Source organism: Leptosomus discolor, chromosome 1, assembly GCF_034619465.1.
Source record: "Leptosomus discolor isolate bLepDis1 chromosome 1, bLepDis1.hap2, whole genome shotgun sequence".
Classification (NCBI taxonomy): Eukaryota; Metazoa; Chordata; class Aves; order Leptosomiformes; family Leptosomidae; genus Leptosomus; species Leptosomus discolor.
Window position 1 is genome coordinate 81,445,065 of NC_141391.1, and position 23,711 is coordinate 81,468,775.

General features: G+C 40.3%; 1 protein-coding gene across 3 annotated transcripts in view; it reads left to right on the top strand.

Annotated features, from left to right (window-relative positions):
• The window catches only part of SHROOM2 (shroom family member 2), a 127,890-nt gene that overhangs the window by 37,201 nt on the left and 66,978 nt on the right, over positions 1 to 23,711 (top strand). For all 3 annotated transcript variants that reach the window (XM_086482288.1, XM_086482359.1, XM_086482225.1), the window contains exon 2: positions 17,560 to 17,711. In XM_086482288.1, coding sequence (XP_086338414.1) covers positions 17,560 to 17,711 — 152 coding nt within the window. The remainder of the gene's footprint in view (positions 1 to 17,559; positions 17,712 to 23,711) is intronic.

The following is a 23,711-nucleotide window of genomic DNA, read 5'->3' on the forward strand; positions in this document are numbered from 1 at the left end:
AGAACAAATACTCTTTGTAGACTTCCTTTTTTATGCCTAGTAAGTTGCTGTACAACATACAGCATGTGTATTGGACCCCAAAAGTGGTTCAGTCACTTTTGTTAATAAGAAAACTATCTAACTAAGAGGTCTGTTCTTTGCGTTTTATGCCTCGCTGATAAATGGGAAAAATGAAGTATTCTAGAAATAGTGTATGGCTTTTTCTCTGCATCATGGCCTTTAAACTTCATGGAAGAACCACTATACAGAAGAAGTTCTAAAATACAAATAGTAAAAGACTGAAGAGTTCAAGGGGCATGTGCTGAAAACATAATGCTTTCAGAAAATTAATTCAAATTTTGAAACAGTCTTGAAATACAAATAATAGCTATAGTTGATAACTGGTAAAGGAGGGAGGAGAAAGGGATTGGCATTTGTAATGAGAGAACTACGAATAGAAGACAAAACCAAACTTGTGGTTTGGATAACCACATGGAAAATGCAGTGAGATTTTATTTGCAAACTTAAACTGGATGATGCCCAGACAAGGAAAAACCTATGACTGATAACTGTTACGGATCTGTTGTAGCTCTAAAATCCTGTATGTGGCCAACCAGTCTCTCCAGCTTCATGTAACTAGCTAATATTTCAGAGTAAGAAAATTCTTGCGTTTTCTGTACAGAAACATAAACCAGTGGCTTAAAAAAAATGAAGGAAGGAAGAGGTACTGTCTAGTAGACTATGCTTGCTTTAACTGGTTATGTCTGTAGACTTGAGAGAGCCTCATGAAGTGTTTTGTCTCACAGTTACTTTGAACAGCTCAGAAAATAAAGTATGTGAACGCAGCAGGAGTCCCTGCGGCTTTCCTTAAATAATGAAATGGGAATTTTAGGTCTTTTATTGCACAGTTATCTAACTTCCTGCACTTCAGTCTTACTCATGCTCTGGAAACCCCCTAATGTAAAAAGCTGCAGTTCTTCCCTTTGTTGAGTGGCTCAAGAGGTAGCATCCGCAGCCCATGCTGGCACAGTACTGTGGCTGCTAATGTCCACTGTGTGGTGCGGACCCAGACCAACTTAAATGGTCTACTGCTAGCCGATCTCTGCCTTCCTGTATCTCGTAAAAAACAAATATGTTTTTCTCCACATTTCACTAGAAGTGAAGAGTGGTGTTCAGCTTACCGGGAGGAAGCTGAGAGTTTTGGGATGTACTCCCAGAAGGCACACCTGCACTTCTAGAGACAAGAACTCTAGAACCCCAGTGCAACTTTCCTCCAAATTCACGTAGCTGCATGTCTTTCTGGTGTATCTGTGTAGTGCTTTTCTCTTGCCAAGCTGCCTTTGAAGGTACAGACCTGTGTTTCTGAAACACTAGATACACATAAACGGGAGGAGCTAAGCCATCTGAACTCAGACTTCTCATAGGCCGTAGCTATTCCTGAGTCAGAGAAACTACCACCACCACAGGAAGTATAGGGATACCTGTCTAATAAAAAAAAAACCCAGTGGGTTTGTACTGACCTGTTTAATAAGAGGCTTACAATATGTTCTTGTTTTCAACAGCCCTCAACTTTGGTCTGTAGTAATAATACACTCTTCTAATATTAAAATGAACAAAAGCAAAAGCTCCAAATCTAATTTTAGGTGTATACCATTTGTTTTACCTGTTAAAAAGAGAATTACAGTTTTTAGCAAAAATAGCAAGGTTCATCTTCAGGAGCTGAGATGACAAATATTTAAAAATCACATTAACTGATCTTTGAGTCCATAGCTAGGCCAAACAAAATACTTTAGAGCCTTACAAATTGGTCATTACAGTGTCTGACATCTAGCTTCTAGAGTCTATATACAGTTTATAGTAGTTAAGTGTTTGAAATAGGAAGTCCAGAAACCTCCCTGTTAAGCAAGGAGTTACTTAAAGAAGTATCCCAGCATGAACATCTGAACAGAGAAATGGTCTGAGAAACAGAGAATTCAAAAAGGAGAGTCAGGACTGCAGTAGCAAAGCAAATTTACAAACCACAAGCTTGGGGTGAACTCCTCTTTCTTCCTCCTCACTCCCTTCTTTTTTCTTTCCTTTTCCTGAGTTGGGGATTGCTAATTATTCTCCTTTTAAAATGAAGCCAAACTAGGCAGCAGCAAAGTGGTGCTTGCTTATCTTCTATATTCCTTCCAAATGTTGGTATGCATCTCCAGAAAATGGGAGACTTTTCTTCCTCTGCGTGGGGGCGGTTTGAACTCGCACCTCCAACGACTTGGGAGACTGCCCTAACCACCAGGCTGGATGCTGGGACATTGCAGTGCTCCTCAACCACTGTGCAGAAGCAATTCTGGAGTGGAAGGGCTGGGGTGAATGTACAAAGGGAATGTGTTTTTTTGGGGGTTTTTTGGGTTGTGTGGGTTGTTTTTTTTTAATTTATTTGTTTGTTCTCTCTCTCCCCCCCTGCCTCATGACTAGGATTTTTTTTCGAAGAGAGGTGAGTGGGCGATCTTAGGTACAGATTTCAGCTCCTGGTATTTATGTCTACGTAAATACATGAAGTACATGAACACTCGTGGAAGCAGAGAGAGAAACCTGCAATTGCTCTTGTCTATAAATACGCCACATCTGTTGGGTGTTCGGCTAAAGGAACATTTTCCAAAGCCCCTTTGTAATAAGTTGAGATTAAAATGTGTTTCTGCATCATTAGCATTTAAGGGGTGGGAGATACTCTGTCACTTAAAAACCCGACCTGTTCAGCTGCAGCCCAGTTCTTAGCATAACTACTGAGAGATAGAACCACTCAGCAATGCACCACTCTCCAATTAATTTTTTTCAGCATCTGAATGTGTACACACTTATTTTTCAGACAACTAGGAATAAGGAATCCCAGGAAGGATTTACCGGTGGGTAAAAATGCATTTATGCAGCCAAATTTGAGGCTTTTTTGAGAAACAGCCTGCTACTTCTGTAGTAAAAGGAGGCAACAAACTATCTTGTTGGAAAGATTGCAGAGACTAATGCACAGCCTGAAGTAAGCTTGAGCTATAGATTTTAGGCTTCATCCGGGAAATGGTAGACAACCAGTTGGATGATGGTTTTGCCTAAGAATGCAAGACGTTCCCCAAGTTTCTGGAAGTGGATGGTTCAGCCCTGCAGGTCGCTGAGTACCGGTGAAGTCTAAGCCTGCATGGTCGGTGATCCAGCATGAAGGCAGGCATGAGGCAAGGGCAGCAGGCCTCTTCAGAAACCGAAGTACTATTAGAATTACATGCCTCTGAATGCAGTTTTTATTTAAAAAAAAACAAAACAAACAAACCAACCCAAAAACCAAACCCAAACATTTTCATCATCATGGTTGAATCTGTGATGCAACTAAGGTGATGTTGATCATAGTGTTAGTTGCATAACAGGATCTTCACTGGGTGCAAGTTTCCTGAGTCACAAAATATCAAATTATGCTATAGAAGGCTTGTCAGCCTCTGTCCCCAAAACAATGATGCAAACCCCATGTTCCTATTTCATTTGGAAAGCAGAAGGCTTTCCAGTTGCTGGTTTAGTCAAACCTTAACTTTATTTTACCATCATAAGTAAAATCTTAATTAAGGATTTACCTACAACTTAGATATAAAAATTACTGAATTTAGAGAGAATTTAAATAAGTGCAAACAAGATTTTGCAGCATGTAGCTATTATGACGCAGTACGCAGTTTAAATACTTGAGTATTATGCGGAAGAGCAGATTGTTTCTCTGCTGTTTTTAGTGATGATATGTGTTCTTGTTGAACTCAGCGTGTAGCTAAGTCCTGTAATGCTTTGTGACCTAATGATCTTTGCAGGATGAGTTTAAGATTTGCTTTGAAATTTCAGATACTCCTCCTTTGCGATTGAATCTCAGCCTACATGCATAGATGTTATGCATAAAACAAAATTCAGGATTTTTGTCTAGGGAATCTTTTGTGCTTCACCATTTGAAGAATCAGGTCTCTGCTCAGGATATGCTTTTGAGGGAAGGCAGGTTGTGGTGACAGGCTTAAGAATGAGAGGCAAGTTTTGAATGCAAGTACTGCCTACAGTGGGCAGGCTCTCCAAAATATCATGTTGCTCTTCTCTGAAGATGGTCATAAAAATATGCCTGTGGGAAATTGTCAGGACTGTCAAACAGTTAAAAAGCTGCTTTGCTCCCACTTCTTGCGTACTTCAGCATTAGTCATGTCTCAAAGGCAAACAGCTGTTTCGTGGTGTTCATAAGTAATCCAGAGAGTATCTTGTGGGTTCTACAAAATACTCAGTTTCTTTCACCGTGTTACAGACTCATTTCAGAATGTTAGTACAGCAGGTCTTTAAATGTCAGTTATCAAGATGTGCAAGTTCAAAATCTCCTGTGCAGTGTGGTATTTAGAACAGTCAACCTCCTGGCAATGCTGACATCCTAAACTGGCATGCTAAGACATGAATTTTTCATTAGTGTGGCTGCATACTGCTGGAATATACGCTTCTGAGAAGTGCTTGTGTTCACCAGCATAGGCAGCAGTGGGAGATATAAGCCATGTATATGATGACATGCACATGTGCATATATAGTGGTCATACCACCAGTGTGGGAAAATAGAAGTATAATTATAAATTTTCTCCTGTTGTGCAAGAATTATTGTGCAAACATTCTTCCCCAAAATTCCACTCGTACTTGAGCAAGTGCTTTGCGGTGGAGTTGTGACTTGTGTTTCGTGAAGAGGATGTGTCTTTTAGTAACTGCATCTGCACATAGGACATACTTTTGCCAAGCAGAAATACAGATGTTTGTCAAACTGGGTAGTTTTGTCATAATTGAATATATATACCTTCTTAATCAGGAAAATCAGCTTATTGCGTGTGTAATGTTTTTTTTTAAAGATATTTCTTCAAAACGTTTTTTTTAAAGTCTTTGGAGTAGTGTGCCTGCTCCTAGAGCTAATTATTTCAGCAACATATGTTACACAATGAGGCTTTTGAAAAAGAGTTGCGAAGAAAGCCAATTTGGAAAACATCCATTTAGAGTAGCATACTCTAATTTCAGAATATAAGAATTCTCCTGTGCTACATCACAATTTACTGCTAAATCCATTCAGCTTTTTGAAGCTTCCATTTGTATGGTTTGTGTAAATTTCTATTCTTTTAATCTGTAGTGATTTTAGTGCATTAGTTGCTAAATTCACAGCACAATCCTATAGTTTTTTTAAGAAATAACCTTTTTCATGCAAATATGAATTACACGACCCAGTATAATTACCTTATTAGTTATCTCTCATTAATCCTGAGAAGAATTATCCCTCTGAAGTAGAGAAAAGGTGGCAAGATACTCACAGAGATGGCAAAAATGCTTGCCTATCTAATTCCTGTGGTAAATTTTTAATGAGGAAGTAATTTCTTCTAACGTTCTGTAATGTTATTAAGTAATGGAGTTGTAAGGAATGATACATAGAACAAGTACACAAAATGCAGAACCTGAAATTATGAACACCTAGGTCCATTTAGAAAAAAAGGAATATTTCTTCTCTTTAAGAAAGTGGGGGGATGGTGTTGTTTTGGGTTTTTTGTTGGTTTTTTGGTTTTTTTGGTTTTTTGGGTTTTTTAAAATCTGAAATAGGTGGCAAGAGCGTACCGGTGGTTAGGGGAAAAAGGGCAGGATACCATAATGTGAATGATGCCTAGGGCTATAAATTGCTATGGTTGAGTTCCTCTCCACAGAATTGGATTTTGCTTTTTTCAGGTTCCTGACTCAGAGCAGACTTAAGCTGTTGGTGCTTAATTGTGGCTACATGAATGTTTCATGCCCTGCTCAGATGAGTATGTGCCCTAGGAAGGTAGATGGATACTGTTTCATCTTGTCAACAAACTGCATGAACACTGGTAGGCTTTTTATTGACAAGCTTTTATTACTGTGGCATCATAAGAGATTTACATTGAGTGCATTAGCGGTCTGTCTGTGTAAGAGCAACCTTCTCGTGTCTGACCACACCAGCCAGCTCAGATACTACAAGCTGACAAGGTAGAACAGCTTGGGCAGAAACTGCCATGCAGTCCTTTCTGCATCTTGCTTCATGAACCTGGTTTAATAATTTTCGAAGCAATTGTGTTGCAGTTCATGCCCTAGGAAAATGTATTTAATGCTGTATTTAGTGTTTGTTTTCTTCATATTTTCATGTTTGAATTCTGGGTGAAAGTGGAGTGGGGGAAACTTTCTTCCTTTACTGGGGCACTAATAAACAAGAACAGAGGAGAAACTAGGGGCAAGGTTACCCAGACATTTTTTGTTTCTGTGATAATATGCATTTTTGTTTTCTTGAGGGTCATCCCACTAGCTTCCGAGTTTTTATTGCTTTAAGAAAGGAGAATTAGAATTGCATACAAGTGCACAGCAGAAACGTGGGTTTGGTACTGTGACAGCAGATATCTGCACCTATTCAGTTTAAAGTACTACATGCTTAGAGTAAACAGGGTTGTATGAATTATAAAATGATGAATTAAGATCACTTTAGGGTTTGTCGCCTATTTTAGTGCTGGGGTGGGGGAGGAAGGAATAAATGTGTCTTTGCATTTGAACTTGGCTTTAAATATTGGAATGGTTGAGGAAGATGGTGGCAAAGGAAGGCTTCAGTCTGTAATTTGGGTGCTCTGTAAGCCTCAATATCAACTCCGATCAGGGAGCAAAAGTTCGTGCAAAGAGCAAAGTCTATTGTCAAATTTTACGAAGAACCTAACCCTTCTTTTACCATCTTTTGTTTGTTTTCTTTGCAGAGGAATGGGTAAGGGAGTGAACAAATAAGAAATGTTTTTAAAATTCAGCACATTATTGAGACTTTTTTTCTGTTTAAAGCTCAGTAATACTGCCAAGGGGAATTCCTGTTGAAGAAATTGCGATCAGTTACTATGAGAGCAGGTCATTCTCTTCTTACTGATGATTATGCCTGCTAGATTGTTGCTTGGATGTGTAGTGTTATGTTCTGCTTACTCCACTGCGTAGCAGTGGGTTCCTAAATGAATACTTGAGCAGTGACTATTCAAAATTACTTTAACTTTTGTGATAAAACCAAGTTTGCAGGAGTTGACAAGAATATTCTTACAAGACTTATTGGGGAATGTTATATTTTCTCACTGTCTGAAAAAAGACCATCTGTGCTACGACAAAAATGGAAGGTCCCAAATAGCAGGCCTGACTATAATCCAATGATGGTATGAGTTTGTCAGGATAAGTATTCTGTTAAAAATGGGCTGTTCAAGAGAAAGTATTTAAAATGGAAACCTAATACTGTTTGTAAAATTCCTGTGGCTTTTGGGAGACCCATGACAAGGCTTTTTGAAACTAGCAGGCAATGAAGCAGTTTTTTCTGTTGCTGGGTCTTAATCAGTGGTACCTGTGTCTAGAAGTGTTGGGTTTTTTTTTTTTTCTGGAAACTACAGCAGCCTGTAGATACAGGCATAGATAAAACCTAAATTTTATGTAAGAGGTCATGTTTAGACTGATTGACTGAATGAAATAGGTGAAATTCATTTTCAGTAAGTATTCTGTTGCTTTCAATGTCTTCCTTTAAGGCATGCAGTGTTGTTCACAAACAAACTAGAACTTGATGAAACCAGACTTTTCCTTTGTAATCAAGTAATTAATGCACAGCCATACCTACATGACCATAAAGACACACGCCTTTTCTTCTTTTTTTTTTTCTCTCCTTTGATTGTCAGTAAGTCTTCCCCTTTCCCTTGTTACACAGTGGTTTTACAGGCTGTTGGATTACATTCAGTGTGTTATTGTCAGGGGTGCATTGGCAAGCTGTGACATTATTTTCCTGGGATGGACAGGAAGGCAGAAAGATAAGGCAACCTTGTTGGAAGTGTATGTAGTTGCAAAGTAAAAAGCCTTGAACCTTATGATCATAAAGATTACTTTGTCAGGTCATATTTTTCTTCTTGGAAGTCTGTTCCTGTTATCAGTTTGAAAAGATAAAATGTGAGTTGTTTCTATACTTTACTTTTTTAACCATTCTTATCATTGCTCATAGTAGCTGAAAGTACAAAAATGTAGACCTATAAAAATGCTTAATGTTAACTGCACAGATTACGTATATAAACAGCATATATATATATATGTAATCATCCATAAGTAAACTTGCACAAGTAAATATGGATAAGCTAACCCTTTCCAACTTCTCTGGTAGGAAGTTTGTTAGAATAAGTAAACTGCATAAGGGAGAAAGAAGTTCTCTTGGCCTTCTGGCTATTTTTTTTTTTTTTATAGCACATGTATGTGCTCCTTTCTTATATAGGTTATTTGGTCATTTTGGAAAAAAGGTAGGAAGGTATGTTTAAAACTAGTGTAAGATATCCCTACATGCAAGTGAGTTCCTCTGGGTTGAAGGCCATTAGCTTCTGTAAAATGCAAAACTGAACTCTTGGCTAAAAGTATATGGGAGTTATTTCTCACTAGTTCTTGAGTAAGACATGTACAGCTTGTCTGGACGAATACTACACTAAATAGTTGGGTGTCTAGATGTTGATGAGGTGCTAGGAAAAAAATCAAAACTATTTGATTTGCAAGTGTCGTGTTGGTGCGAGGGAGAAATGGGACCGGGCTTCCCAAGGTTCAGGCTCACCACCAACAGCAGGCTTCTTCCACTGCCCCTGCTTCCAGTATCTCCATCTTTTCCACTCTTGTCTTGGCTTTATTCTTACTCTAGGTAAGCTGGGTCCATTGTTGCTTTGCTTTTGCCTGAGTGCCAGGCTGGGGTTGTCAGGACTGTAAGGGCTAGGAAGCTTTCCTGCTGGACTTGGGCTGCCCTGGAGAGGCTCTTGCATAGAAAGATCCCTAAAGACTACAATTTGTACCTGTTCTGCTGCTCTGTGGAGGTGGAATATATGCAGGCCTGCTGGTGTGGATTATGCAGGCTGAAAAGGCCTGGATAGGCTTCTAAATGCTAAAGTGATAAATCTCACTGGATTGGAAAAAGCAAATTTTATTTGTGTCTGGCAAAGCTTAGGTACTAATAGCAAAAAAAAACGATCACTGACACTAAGCAGCCTCACCTTCCTTTTCCTGATACATTAGCTCTGTGCTTTCAAAGCATCAAGGTGGTTTTTAGTTTTGGTTTGGTTTTGTGGTGGGGGTTTTTTTTTTAATTCTAGTACCAAGTGTTCAGCAGTGATATGTTTCCAACTTCTGTTGCTGAAACAATGGAATCACTTTGAAAAAAACTTTTGAAATAAACATCTGTCGTTCCATTTTTAAAACCTACAAATCTACGTGAAGTCTCTCTTCCTGATACTTTTCATCTGGAAATTGTTGTCATTAGTTTCTTGGGGCAAATATTCATTAAATTTTTAACTTCAAATAATTTAATTGGTCCTCAATTTGCAGAGCTCATAATGGCCCCATGATTTAAATAGACTAAGATATAATAGCAGTATCCTCTTAGAAATAGTAACTAGTTATTTATAATCAGGCTAATGGTAGGTATTGTTTTGAACGTAGGTTGGAATAAGTATTAATCAGTTTGTGTATATGTATTAATTGTTAAAAAGGGAAATGGTGGGTATTTTAACATCCTTCTGGTTTGAGGAACTCTGAAGTTAGGTTTCAGCCTGGAGTCGGTTTTTACAGCTGTAATGAACGCCTCACAAAAATGGCCTGTTCTAGTAGAAGTGACAGCAAGCCCTTAATCAAAACAGTGGAGTGGACACAATTATAAAAATTGAATAAATACTTAAAGAACTGTACCGAGTGACAGCTTTTCAAAATATGGTGCTTTCTTTAAAACAAAAAACAAAACAAAAGATTGCTGGGCAAATGTCCAACTGTTTAAACATATGAAATAAGAGCAATTAGAAAGGACTGTAATAGACTGTATCCTATTACTGAACTCTGCCCTTCAAAAAAATGTTTCCAAATTGGTTTTTAAGAACCACCTGTTGACAGGAGGCAGTGTTCCTGCCAGCTCGTGGTCTGCACGGCATGATGGGGTACACTTGGAAAGAGCAGCTCGCCAAGGTGGGTTTCTCAGCCTGTTCAGAGGTTCTGTGGCTGTGACCGTGAACCACTGTCCTCAGGTCTAGGGAAGAAAGAAACTGTTGTTAGGCAAATACATTGCCCTGGACTAAACGTTCCTAAAATTTAGTGCTGTTTGCTGTGGTGTTTAAACATAATCTGGGGAGGACCAAGTATGAGCAATGGTTGGTGGGGTATGAAATGATGATACCAGACAAAAGGGAAGTTCTGGCTTCTGTGTTAATGCAGAGTGTCACCAAATGCAGCACACGCTTACCTGCCTCATCAGAGTGCAGGAATCGCCAAGTTAATAGCATTGGATAGTACTGCATAGGCCCAGATTTTGCAAGTTGGTAGCACAACTTTGAGCTTTCTTTTGTTTGTTAAAGTTCACATTGGGTGGTTAATGCTGGTTGTCGGACCCACAGTCTGTGGGGAGAGGTGGTTCGGGGTTACAGGTACCTTCCTGTGACTTGAAGGTTTGTGTGGAATTCCTTGCTTTGCAGCAGACAACCAGCATCATTTGGGACCTTGTTTCCATATATGCTTCTGAGCCCATCTGTAAAGGGCAGATAGAGTTAGTTCCCTGCCAGGTGTCCTTCCAACAGTCTCTTTAAGTCCAAGTGCTAAATCAGAAGTGGGAGAGAAAGGATGTGAAAGAATGTAAAATCAAATGCATTAGTCTTGCCCAGCTTCTAGTGCATGCATGCCTGTGCGAGATGCCTTACATATACACACCCATTGCCTTTAGACCAGTTTGGTCCTGTTGCAGTTTGCACCCGTATTTTATCCTGCCTCAGTTTGACCCGTGACTCTCGCTGGTGAATGCAGCCCTTGATACTCAGGGCTGCATTTGCAGAACATATAGCTGGAATTAGAGCAGTTTTATTACTTTTATGTTGATTGCTTAAAGTTACACAAATGCCAGGCTTGAACTGTAAAGGTATTTCTCCTTTGTTTAACTCTGTGCAAATCAAAAGAATTAACGCTTCCTACATTTTACTTGTTCTGAAGATTTCATACAAAGATTGTTAGGTTCTTTGGAAAAAAAAATTGTATTAGATGCTCATAAGACAGACAACCACAGAATGATTTCTTGGCTGTACAAGAAGTGAAATTATGATAAAATAGTTTATCATGGCTGATAGCAGAATGCTGATAAATGGCACTGTTTTTTCCTGTGTTTGTTTCTGGGTTTGGGTTTCCATCCCGTCTCCCACCCTGTCCAAAGAAAGCACTGACAAGAAACTGTCGTCACTGTAAACAAAACTAGATCTCGTGTGTGACATGGCATTTCCCCAACCTGTCTCCTGCTTGTTTATACAGGTGCCTATAGAGGAATGCGGGTATTTTAAGTGAAGTGTCAGACCTGATAAACAGAAGTGAAGAGGTCACATTGTAGAAGTGGTGCTCCCCATCAGCACTGCAGCATTTTAAAGCTGCAAATATAGGCCATTGTTTTGCCTTTTGCATGTATGACCAACAGTAGAAATACAGACTTGTAAGTGTCCTTTGAATGAGTTTGTGTATCTAGCTGTTAGACTGTTCTCCGTGGCTCAGCTCTTACACCATTTCAAGGCACTCTCTCCTTTTCACAGGAAGAATTTCACATAGCAGAGTTACACGTGTTGTGGTGTGTTTTTTTAGTCACTTTGTTTTTTATCTTATTATCCTACATCTGCATCTTGTATCAGTTTAACTTCTTGTTATGTGGAAATGATATTTTGTAAGTGGAAATAAATTTGGGAAGATACGACAATTAATGTACATACAGTTATGATGGCAGAAGTATGTGGTTCCAGTCCTCTCTGACACATGGATCCCAAAGTTTGCCTTTGCTCTCGGCTACAGGGAGGTCATCAGGGACAGCAGGGTGGGAGTTGGAGACTGTCTAAACAGATGCTTTTAGTCAACAAACGTCCTTTTCATCTGCTTTTGAAAACACTTTTTTTGGTAGCAATATCAACATCCCTGCTAAGGATAGGAAGTCATGGTGTTTACTCTTGTTAATTTAGCATAGTAAGAGGGGTATGATTTTTTTTTTGGTAATACATATCGAAAACATGGTTTGAGGGCATTTCTAGAACTCTTTACTCATCCGAGATAAGCAGTGTAACTATACCTGTTTTTTGAAGCTTATGCCTGTTATTTATAAGAAAATAAGACGTTGATTGTTTTTCTCATGTGTCTCATTTCCTGCTGTTGCTATAAAAATGTTAAGAGGTATACTGTACGGGTGTTCAGTTCCTGCAAGTACTCCAGACTGAGCAGAGGGGTTGTTCAGGGTTACATCCAGTTGCATCTGCCTACTGGTAGTGACTGAGGCAGATCTCTTCTTGTTCACTGTTCCTGAAAGACTTCATCTTAAAACCTCCTTCTGCATTTTCAAGGCTTTATTTTTCAGCTATTGACCTAGTTCTTCTGGGCACCTGAAATTCAGAAGGAAATGGATACTAGTTAAATAAATAATGTGGGCTTAAATCTTGAAACTTGGGCTTAGGTCCTGAACATAACATAGCTGACTCAGTAGATGGGTGAGTGAAATACATTCATGTTTAAGGGGTGAAAACTGGTTGTGAAATTTTCAAGTATATTTGCTGGTTCTAAAATGTTTATGCATTTTGCTTGGCATTTACACTTCTAGTGAAGGTCTGATGAGATGGCAAGTTTTTCAATGGGTAAACAAATAAAAACAATAAATAGTAAGACTAGTAAAAAGAAAAAGAAAACCTGAAGGAAAAGCTGGAATGGCACTGTCCAAGTTTGAGCAGAGGAGGCAGGTTAGTAGGGCACTTCTTGTTTGTGTTTTGTTGGGTTTTTTTTTTTAGTAGTGCATTTTTGAAGAGGTCTTTTCTTCATGGATTTTTTTTTGGCTGAGTTTCTTTAGATGTGTGCAAAACCTAATGCTTTTTTTTTAGTCATGACTGAAGGACTTCTAGAGTAACTGAAGAAATTGTATTTTTCCTGTCTAGCTAACATTCCCATTTCCACTTCAAAGTGCATTGTCAAGTGGAATTGTATTCATACAGCCGTTTGAGTATGAAAGGTTTATGTTTAAATTTGTTGAGCTTGAGGAGACTTTTACTGTGAATGGATGTGTAGTTTTTATTCTCCCTAGCTGCAGCTGATTGGAGGCAAGGTATTAAAGAAAGCCACTTCTAGTGTTCATGAGGATGACTTCAGCTTTGTGCTTGGGTTTTGATTTTTTTTTTTTTTTTTAAATGCTTTTTGAGGGTTTTTTTGATTAATGCTGATTTGGACAGCCAAAGTCTCTTCGGACAGCTTGCACTGTGTGGAATGCGTAGTCTCCCTGCTGAAATGAAAACTCAGAGGGGGTAACTGAATACTCCCTGCTGTCAGTGCATTGCCAGCCTGAAGAAAAAACAAACATGCTTACTGAGAACAATGAACATTCCTTGAAACCCTAGGAGACAGATTTTTGCCCCTGCCCCCCCCCCCCCCCCCCTTCTTTTTTTTTTTAAAGACAAAAAGAAGACCCTGTTGTGATCTTCAGGCCTGGGTGTCAGGGTCCAGGGGCTTCTCACCCCTTGCCATTCAGTTGGTGCCTTGCTCAGGGCATAAGGGCTGCAACTGGTTGGCATCTGCATTTTGGAGAATAAAATGTGTCCTCCTACAGGGTATTTCTGTCTTTTTTTTTTTTTTTTTACCTCTGTTTGACCTTCTCCCTGCGATTCTAGTGATTCAACTCTGACTTGAATTTTTGCGCTGCTTTTCTGACCTGCTGGGCTTCAGACTGCCAAACACAGTTTATTTAGTAGTAACGCAGAAATGCATCTGAACACTTGAAAGGCTTGCAGCTTGCCTGTTAGGAGGCTTGAGGTACTTCAGTCCCAGGCTGCCTGTTCTCTTGTTCCACTCTGCCTGAGTTCAGGGTCCCTCGTATGGCATCCACTCCGTACTTGACATCCCTGAACTGATATCTTCCCTTGCATATAAGCAATTTCCACTGCTCCTCCCTTGTTTTCACCTTTACTGAAGATTTTAGCAGTGATAATTTGGTGTTCTGGTAAATTCTTGATGTTCAGAGGATACACAAGCAGGTCAGAAGGCAGGTCATGGCTTGAGAGCTAGATGTATCAGGATGTAGAAACTTGCTTTGTCTTTAATTACAACTTTTTATTAAGGTAAGAAGTTCTGGAAATAAAATTGCTCGATTAGTATTAATAATGAATGTTATAGAAGGGGACATAAGACTAAGCATTTCTCATGGCATTCTTTTTGGCTTAGATTTACAGGTCTGAAGATTTTTAAGAACATTTATCCTAAACTTAAATAAAGAGAGCTTTAATGAGCCTGCAATGAGATTGCTGTGGTATATGAGATCACCCTAATGTACTGTCATCAAGAAATATTGCTTTTTTTATTAGGTTATTTAATTTATACTTTTATTGCTGGAGTGTTTCTAAAACCTGTACTGTGAGCTTCAGAATTCATGAAGTTAGGTTTCCTCTGCATTTATCTTGTTGTTGATTGACTTTGGTGCCTCAGACGATGGCAGTTCTTTATGGAGCTTTCTTTAGTTGAGGCAATTACAAGAAATTGCTCTTTGTAGGTTCACTGGCATTTAATAATGTGGGACTCTGAGATACTGTGGTTGATGCAAACTATAATGAAGACATAAATGAAAGTCTGCTTTGAAGACAAAGTGTCAAATCTCCAAGAAGATGTGGGATATGGATTCTGAGCAAGTGAGGGAGGAATAAAATTAAATGCGTAGACCGTAAGCCCAAGAAACTCAGAAGCTGGAGGCTGTGTTTACAGCAAAGGAGATGGGAAGAGACTGAGAAAGTGGAGGGCCTGAATTCACCTACAGCTATATTTAGACTCATAGAATCGTTTAAGTTGAAGACCTTTAAGATCAAGTCCAACCATTAACCTAGCGCTGCCAAGTTCTCCACTAAACCATGGCCCGAAGTGCCACATCTACATCTTTTAAATATCTCCAGGGATGGTGACTCCACCACTTCCCTGGGCAGCCTCTTCCCATGCTTGACAGCCCTTTTGGTATGGAAATTTTCCCTAATGTCCAATCTAAACCTCCCCTGGTGCAACTTGAGGCCATTTTCTCTTGTCATATTGCTGGTTATTTGGGAGAAGAGACCAACCCCCACCTCACTACAACCTCCTTTCACGTGGTTGTGGAGAGTGATAAGGTCTCCCCTCAGCCTTCTCTTCTCCAGACTAAACAACCCCAGTTCCCTCAGTGGCTCCTCATCAGACCTGTTCTCCAGGCCCTTCACTAGCTTCGTTGCCCTTCTCTGGACACGCTCCAGCACCTCAGTGTCCTCCTTGTAGTGAGGGGCCCAAAACTGCACACAGTACTTGAGGTGCGGCCTCACCAGTGCTGAGTACAGGGACACGATCCCTTCCCTACTCCTGCTGACCACACTATTTCTGATACAGGCCAGGATGCTGTTGGCCTTCTTGGCCACCTGAGCACACTGCCGGCTTGTGTTCAGCCGGCTGTCGACCAGCACCTCCAGGTCCTTTTCCGCTGGGGAGCTTTTCAGGCACTCACCCTCCAGCCTGTAGTGCTGCGTGGGGTTGTTGTGACCCAAGCGCAGGACCCGGCACTTGGCCTTGTTGAACCTCATAGCATTGACCGTGGCCCATCGATCCAGCCTGTCCAGATCCCTCTGCAGAGCCTTCCTGCCCTTGAGCAGATCAACACTCCTGCCCAACTTGGCATCATCTGCAAACTCACTGTGGGTGCACTCAATCCCCTTATCCAGATCATTGATGAAGATACTAAACAGAACTGGCCCCAGTACCAAGCCCTGGGGAGCACCACTTGTGACCGGCCACCAACTGGATTGAATGCCATTCACCACAACTCTTTGGGCTCGGCCATCCAGCCGGTTTTTTACCCAGCATAGAGTACACCCATCCAAGCCATGAGCACTCCATTCCTCCAGGAGGGTGCTGTGGGCAGCAGTGTCAAATGCCTTACTGAAGTCCAGATAGATGACATCTGTAGCCTTTCCCTCATCCTCTAAGTGGGTCACCTTGTCATAGAAAGAGATCAGGTTAGTCAAGCAGGACCTGCCTTTCATAAGCCCATGCTGACAGGGCCTGACCACCTGGTTATCTTGTATGTGCCACGTGATAGCACTTAAGATGATCTGCTCCATAACCTTCCCGGACACTGAGGTCAGACTGACAGACCTGCAGTTCCCTGGATCCTCTTTCTGGCCCTTCTTGTATGTAGGGATCACATTTGCTAACCTCCAGTCAACTGTGACCTTGGAGAGCCAGGACTGCTGGTAAATGATTGAAAGCGTCTTGGTGACCACTTCCACCAGCTCCCTCAGTACCCTTGGGTGGGTCCCATCTGACCCCATAGACTTGTGTGTGCCTAAGAGGTGTAGCAGGCTGCTAACCATTTTCCCCTGGATTATGGGGGCTTCTTTCCAGTCGCTGTCTATCTTCCAGCTCAAGGGGCTGGGTACCCAGAGAACAACAGGTCTTACTATTAAAGTCTGAGGCAAAGAAGGTGTTAAGTCAGCCTTTTCCTCATCCTTTGTCACTATGTTTCCCCCCAAATCCAATAAAGCAAGGGATTCTCCTTAGCCTTCCTTTTGTTGCTAATGTATTTATAGAATAATTTTTTATTGTCTTTTATGGCAATCGCCAGATGAAGTTCTAGTGGGGCTTTGGCCCTTCTGATTTTCTCCCTGCATAACCTCCTTATAGTCCTGACTTTAAATCAGTTCAGACTGTTGGTACTTGCTAGTCTGCCTGATGCTTTTGAGATTTATTTTAAATTTTGAAGATGGGTAACCTCTAATGTTTTGTTTTTTTTCTTTTATCAGGATGAGAATTGCCAGAAGCTGAGTCTTAAATTAATCTTGTGTGTATTTCGCCACATTATGAATAGTTGTGTAAAAATTCAATGCGTGCAGGAGATACCTGTGGCAGCAAAATAATCTTCCAGTGAATTTCCCTTACTATTGCTGTGCTCTTCAGCAGTGTGACGTGTTGTTTTTCTTCCTTTGCTCTCAGATCATCATCTCTTCTTCTAGCCAGAGCTGTTAGCCGTATGGATTGTAAATTCTCAGATATTTTCCTAGATGTTATGTGCCTGATAAAAATCATTTTATTTTCTAGACCAGCTTGTTAAGCAGTATTTTGGGATTTCATGGCATGCCAGATTTTTGGAGTTGACTGTGTGGTTAATGTTATTGACTGTATGGTTAATATTACTGGTTACCTTCTCTAGAGAATCAGATTTTAAGATGCCTGCCCAAAGCTCTGTTTGCAAGTGTGATTACCTGTACAGTATTGAACAGAGCTTGAGATCACAGATGCTTTTTACTCTCAAATTTCCATCAAGCTTTCTAGTTTTATCAGGAGTTTTCCCCCCCTTCCATTTCTTTCCTATTCTAATTGTATCTATGTCATTACTCTGTTTATAGTGGTTTTGAGTGTATCTTTTTTAATTAGTTTAAGCATTTAATTATTGTAATAATTATTCTAAGAAGCCAGTATCGAAAGCCCATTAACTTATTTTAAAGGTGACACTATGCAACCTCAATAATTCTACCATTTGATATGCTTTTTCTTCAGATTGAAGATGGGAGCAAAGCCGCAGCTGTGGACAAGTTACTGGCGGGGGATGAAATTGTTGGCATCAATGATGTGGGTCTCTCCGGCTTCCGACAAGAAGCAATCTGTCTGGTGAAAGGTTCACACAAGACACTGAAGCTTGTAGTAAAAAGGTAAGCTTGTGTTTTTCAGCTGGAAAACCAACTGTGTTTGAGGCTATAAGCTACTGGGCAACTAAATTTGCCAAGACTTGGCAAGTTAATGACGTTCTTTCAGTGTTATTAATGTGCATATTGGGTGGTGTTACCTCCTCCTTGAACACAGACCCTTTATGGAAGAAGACATGGGGAGAGGTAGCCTATTGATCAGCACAAAAACTGAGGCAATATATTCTGTGAATATATTCTGTTACGATGTGATGAGTGAGGACTCTGTTCCTTTCTGTCCTCCTGAAGTGCAGGGCCCCGAAGCAGGCTGTGCACTTAGTCCTGCATTCCCTGCCTTTGGTGTGTGAACACGGGCAATGGTTTTTAGTCTGTGTGCTGCGCAGGCCAGTTGGGCTGTGTGGAGCGGGTTACATGGGAAGCTTTTGGAAAAGCACGTCCCCATTTTGTGAGTGTATTTGAGGTCTCAAGCATTTCTTTGTGGTTTTGGTAGAGAGGACTTTCCACCTAGGTATTAGTGAACTGGAAAAACTGAAACTGTTTATCAAAACAGAACACATTTTTGGTATGGAGACTTCTTGTTTTGTCATTTTGACTTATGACTTTTAAGTTCACACTTTTTTTACTAACTTGAATTAAACATAAGTTTCATAAAATAATTTTGACAAAAGTGAACAGATGTTAAAGTAGGTTAAATCTTGTAACTTCTGAAAAAATTCAAACCAGGAAATTTGAACTACAAAATCTTTCTCATCCATTTCCTACTCTGATGAATCATAACTTTCTAATTGATTACTTTTATCAAATTACACCAACCAGTCAGTCTTTCATGTGAGAATTTTGGGGGTGTCTGCTATGATCAAAAAAGAATTTTACTGCAACACAGAAAATGCTGAGAATTGGGGTTTGACAGGTATTATGATTCACTCTATAAATATAACCACTGTTTCAGGCTGTCTTAAATGAGGCCTGTCTTTTGTGAAGTAGCACTGATAGGTAAGCGAGGTACACACAGGTGATAGTTTGTATCCTCACCAATAGCTACTTCCAGAAGCTCTCCCAAAATTTTTTTAGTACTAAAGCAAATAAATGCAAAATAAAATGCATTCACAACTATTATAAATCATGCTGATGTTCAGCAGTTTCAACTTGCACTGGCTATTCCAGTAAAAGCACTTTTGTTAGCAGAGGTTACATCAACTGTTTCTGTCACAGAAAGGGAGAACTTCAGGGTTGAGAAGCTTTATAGACATTGAAGAATCTGCCAAGACAGCAAGTCTTAATTACTATGAAAAGCTTCAGACCAAGTGGAAAGATTCCCTCTTTCTTGGTGCTTTTCAGTTTTATGACAGTAACTTGCTCAGAATCTGTGAATTCTGATCTATCTTTGGAAATGGCAGAAAGTTTGATGCTGAAATAACCTCGTAAGAGACATAGCTATGCCATTCTTGTCATTCACAACTACTTCACTTCACGCGTGTGATTTTGGAGAACTTTCATACAGCTAATCAAGCACTGATTTGCTGCTGGGGATTTGTGACCATTCTCTGCAGGCGACAGAGCCCCATTGCTATGCATGCCTGCATGCAGTTTGGTGGAAAGCTGATGGATTTTCATCAGTCCTTTCTCATCCCTCCTCTTTTTCCTTCCCTAGCCCATGTGCAGTGGGCAAAAGCAACCTAGCTGTTCTAGCCAAGAGGCTGAAATAGTGGCTGTTACTAGGGAAAACATTTTTGTCTTAAATTCATTAAGACTTCCATAGCTCCCAAAAGAGGCAAGAGCCTTTTGGGTCATTGACAAGCCTGCATATTATTAGATAAAATTTCATAAAACTTACTGAATGAAATTAGCTAGGGTTTTTGTCTGGTTTTTCAACTTTGCTCTTTCTCTTGGAAAGTTGCCTTAGGACATCAGTCCTTTGACGGTCAGAAACGTTTTAACATCCAGTCTCATTTTATTCTTGGCCAGCTCGTTCTCATGCACTGCTGTCTGTGTGCTGAAACAGCTTTTCTTTTCCTGTTGGAAGTTCAAATGATGCAGGTTTTTATAAAAGCCTTGTTGCATGCTTTCTTTCAGAAGTTATGGTTTGAACAACAGTATTGTTTTGTTTTGTTTGCCCTAAATCTTAGGCTGAATTTTTATGAGTACTTTAAACAGTCCTGTCTTTAAGCAAACCAGTTGTTTAGTCTTTGCATGAGCACTCCTGCAGGTCTGGATTGAATTGGATCAGGGAACTGATCTGACTGCAAAATTACTTGGGAAAGTAGGTTTTCGGCTGGATAGGACCACCACTTTTCAGAGGCAGTCTGCACTTTGATTAATTACAGCAATCTTGAAATGACTGCCTTAGCATTTTTAGACTATTTCAGGCTTCTTTAGATCCACCCTTACTGTTCTTTGAGGACACTGGGGGTAGTCCCACAGTTCTCCTTCATTAATTACACAGAAGATGAAGTATTGATCTGTGAGTCATCATAGCATCTTTTTGTCTGCTTGCCCTGTGTCCTTTGTCTAGCACTGGGATGCTTCTCTGTAGCATTAATTTAACATTTTATTCCCTGTGGGTGTGTGAAGCACAAAATAGACACTTGGTTTGAAGTTCAACAGCCCAGTCCTGAAGGTTAAAAGAATCTTCATTTTAATCATGTTTGTCCTTGCTGTCTGTGAGCGTTAGCTTGAGAAGCCAAGATCCAGGTTTTGTGTTGAAAACTTTTTTTTTCCCTAGGGTTGTTTGTGGTACCTATTTCTAGACTGATCCAGAAGTGAAAAGCAAACTTTTTTAAAATTACTATTATGTGGAAAAGTTACATTTTAACAAAGTTCTTCTGGAAAGTTGAGAACGAACTTCCTATTAATGTCAGTAGAATTAATCCTGAAAAATCAGGTTTTATTTGTCACTGAGAAGCATGTCCATGTGAAATTCCTCCATACGGGTCACTCCTTCATGCAGTAATGCCACATCCTGATCTTGCATTGATCCAACCATTTCTGTACCTGAGAAGCAGTAGAGCGTGCTATTTTCAGTTTAGAAGACTAACGTACCTACAGCCAAGATCAAGTGAAAAAGTTCTGCCGTAGTGAGTAGCGTGTTTCATTCACAGTAATTAACTTGCAACTATGGCAAGGTTTCTCAAGGGGCTGGTGTTGTTCGGCAGTGGTAGCTGGCTTCAACAAAATTATTTTTACTCACTATTTTTAAAGAATTTGATGCTTGACTTGCATAGGGAAAATAACATTGGTCTCTGAATAAAAGTACCTGTAGTACCAAAAACTCAGCATAGACGTGCTGGCAATCAGCATACATGCTTTGCTGTATTTTTTGGAAACATTGCATAGTTGTGGTCTAAACCAAATCATGATTGTGCAACTGGCTCAACAACAAACGTGATGTTTAAGTAGCTTATGTATATTGATGGTTCAACGAGTGCGGTGTACTTTTGGTCTTGGATTAAAAGAGAACTCTGGAGGCTTCATGTTGTTTTCTCAAGTGGATTTGTCAAAACAACACATCTTAATTATGTGCTAGTTCTTCAGTGTAATACTGAGTTGTTTGTTGAGTAGATTTCTTTCTTAGGAAAATGGAAAGGAAACTGCTTAGGACATTTCTTACAGGAATTGTATGTGAATTTCTCTAGTTTTGGAAAAAGTGTGTGCCGTTGTATATATACACATGTAAAATTGCTGTGAATGTTGATACTGAGGTGATTGCCATATTCTGTGTAATTTAACTGTTCTGCATACACTTCTAAATTCAGTTGCCTTCTAGTTATTAAATATAATCTCCGTTCCTTTGCACATGCTAGACATAAGCATATACCACAAATCCATGAAACTTTGGGATAATTTTTCACTATGAATTCATGAAACATACTAAACTGTTAAAAATTGTTACATAGGTGATGCTTCCATTTATGGCTTATTAATGTTAAAGGGAGGGTGGGATTATATGGCCCTTGGGAGCCCTAATAAGTTATGTGAGGTTGTCCTGTTGGCTGCTTGAGTCGTCTGTTGGTGGCAGTGGCAACAGGAGGGCAAGGGAGGGAGCAGCCATGGACTTCTTTTCCTCAGGGTCTGCTGGTGACGGGAAGCTGGACTTTCAGTTTAACTTGACCAACGCTACAGGTACCGCCAATGTCTGAGAACCAGCCTTAAAGTTCCAGAGTAGTTCTGGCCACGCTGCGTACGCATGTGAGCGGGTCCATTTCCTTTTCCTCTCTACAGCATTTTGTTTTGGTGCCTTTGTGTGGCCAAAGTGCAAGCTGGTTTTGCAATGATGAGGGGTCCCTTGTTACAGGAGAGGAAGAGAGAGTGAGAGGAAACGTACTTGCCATCCGAAGTGTAGTCGAAATGCTGAAATTAACTGTGCAAAATCCTAATAAGGGAAGTGAATGTCATGATACATGAACTGTAAACACCTAGATATGTAGAGTTAGGGTAATCTTTATTTGTGTGGCACTTCATGAAGACAGACAGCCATTTAATTGAAGCACAGCCAGAAGGAGAGTTTTTAATTAATGTCCCAAGGGTTCTGAGATTGTATGGTATTTACTGTCTTGGAGACCTGAGACCTGAGCAGGAATTAGGGAATAAAGATCTGACAGTCATTTACAGTGTTCAGATGGGAGTTGACTGAAATTTTGTCATGTCCCGAGCGGAAACGTGCTCAACACCACCAGTGACCGTTCTGTAGTGGATTTTGTATAACTTACCAAGGAGATCTAGTCTCACCCATTACTGACTTGCAGAGTGGCTAGCTGTGCGCTTCATAGCTCCTTGTGGCTGCAGGAGTTCTCTGTGAAACTTGGCAGTATCAATTTGTGAGATGACTTGGGAAGATGAGGGATTTGTGTTTTCTGTACAATTACAAGATACACCTGGAGGACTATGAATTCTGCCTCTTACCTATGTTTGGCCACTTAATAGTTCTAGTTTTATAGGTATCAAAATAGTATAGGAAGCAAGTAGAAAAATACATGTAGTTTTGCAGATTTTAAGCAAGTGGTCCACTGTTCTTACTTAATGTACTGCTCAATAAACCAACTGCACTGTTGGGTAGGAGTAAAACCTATTTTGTCCTTGTATTTTATTTCATTGCTTCTGGAACCTAGGGTTTGTTATGGCAGAACAAATAGTAGTGATTTCTCTCTTGTTGCCCAGTAGCCATAATTCTTCCTTTTTGAAGATTGACCTTAGCCTTAAGTGGCCAAGAACAGACTTTTTTATTTGTTTTGTTTTTGTTTTGTTTTTTTTTTATGCTTGTATTTTCAGCCAGATTTTGGAAGTAGATAGGAAGCTGCAGTAGGACTTTCCAGGGCTATATCTACATGCATGTACTGTTGCTGTAAGAAGTAGGCAGGTGTGATAGCCCCTTGCTACCCATGTTTCTTGGAATTCATGTGGGCGTGGAACAGCATGTGGCCATGCAGATCTTCAGTAAGCACGCTTTGGGAGTGGGTAGTTGGAACAGATGCATACAGCTTTAAAGTTCAAGGCTTGAACATTTCTGTGTGACTGCAGTTGGTGGAAGGGCTGGGCTATTAAATTCCCATTTTGCAAATTTGTTTGAGAAAAGGGTCAGTGTGTTGCTGTCGGCTCACTCTTCTGCTCTAAGGAGGGTGTCCAGTTTTAATGTGTGCCAGAGAAGGTGTCTACAGCGCCTGCTCGCAGCTGTGTCTTGTGATGGAGAGAGGAGCAAGCCATGTGAGTCAGGATACGTGACAGGGCATCACCAGGCTGGGGCCTCTGTTTTTCTCCTTTGGTGCTGCCAGTGAGGTACCATGGCTCACGGGGGGCTGCCAGGAACCGGATAAGCACAAACATAATGTGTCAAATTGCACAGCACCTGCATGGCTGGTTCAGGAGCCCTTGGGGTGGATGTCCTGTGTTTTTAAGGAGTGCCTATCAATCCCTGCAGGATCTTTGGATGAAGGAGTGTTTATTGGAGCAACTGCCAAATAGGCCACTCCGTGCGTGCTCAGCGGGGGTCCACAGAGGAAGCCAGCTGGCACA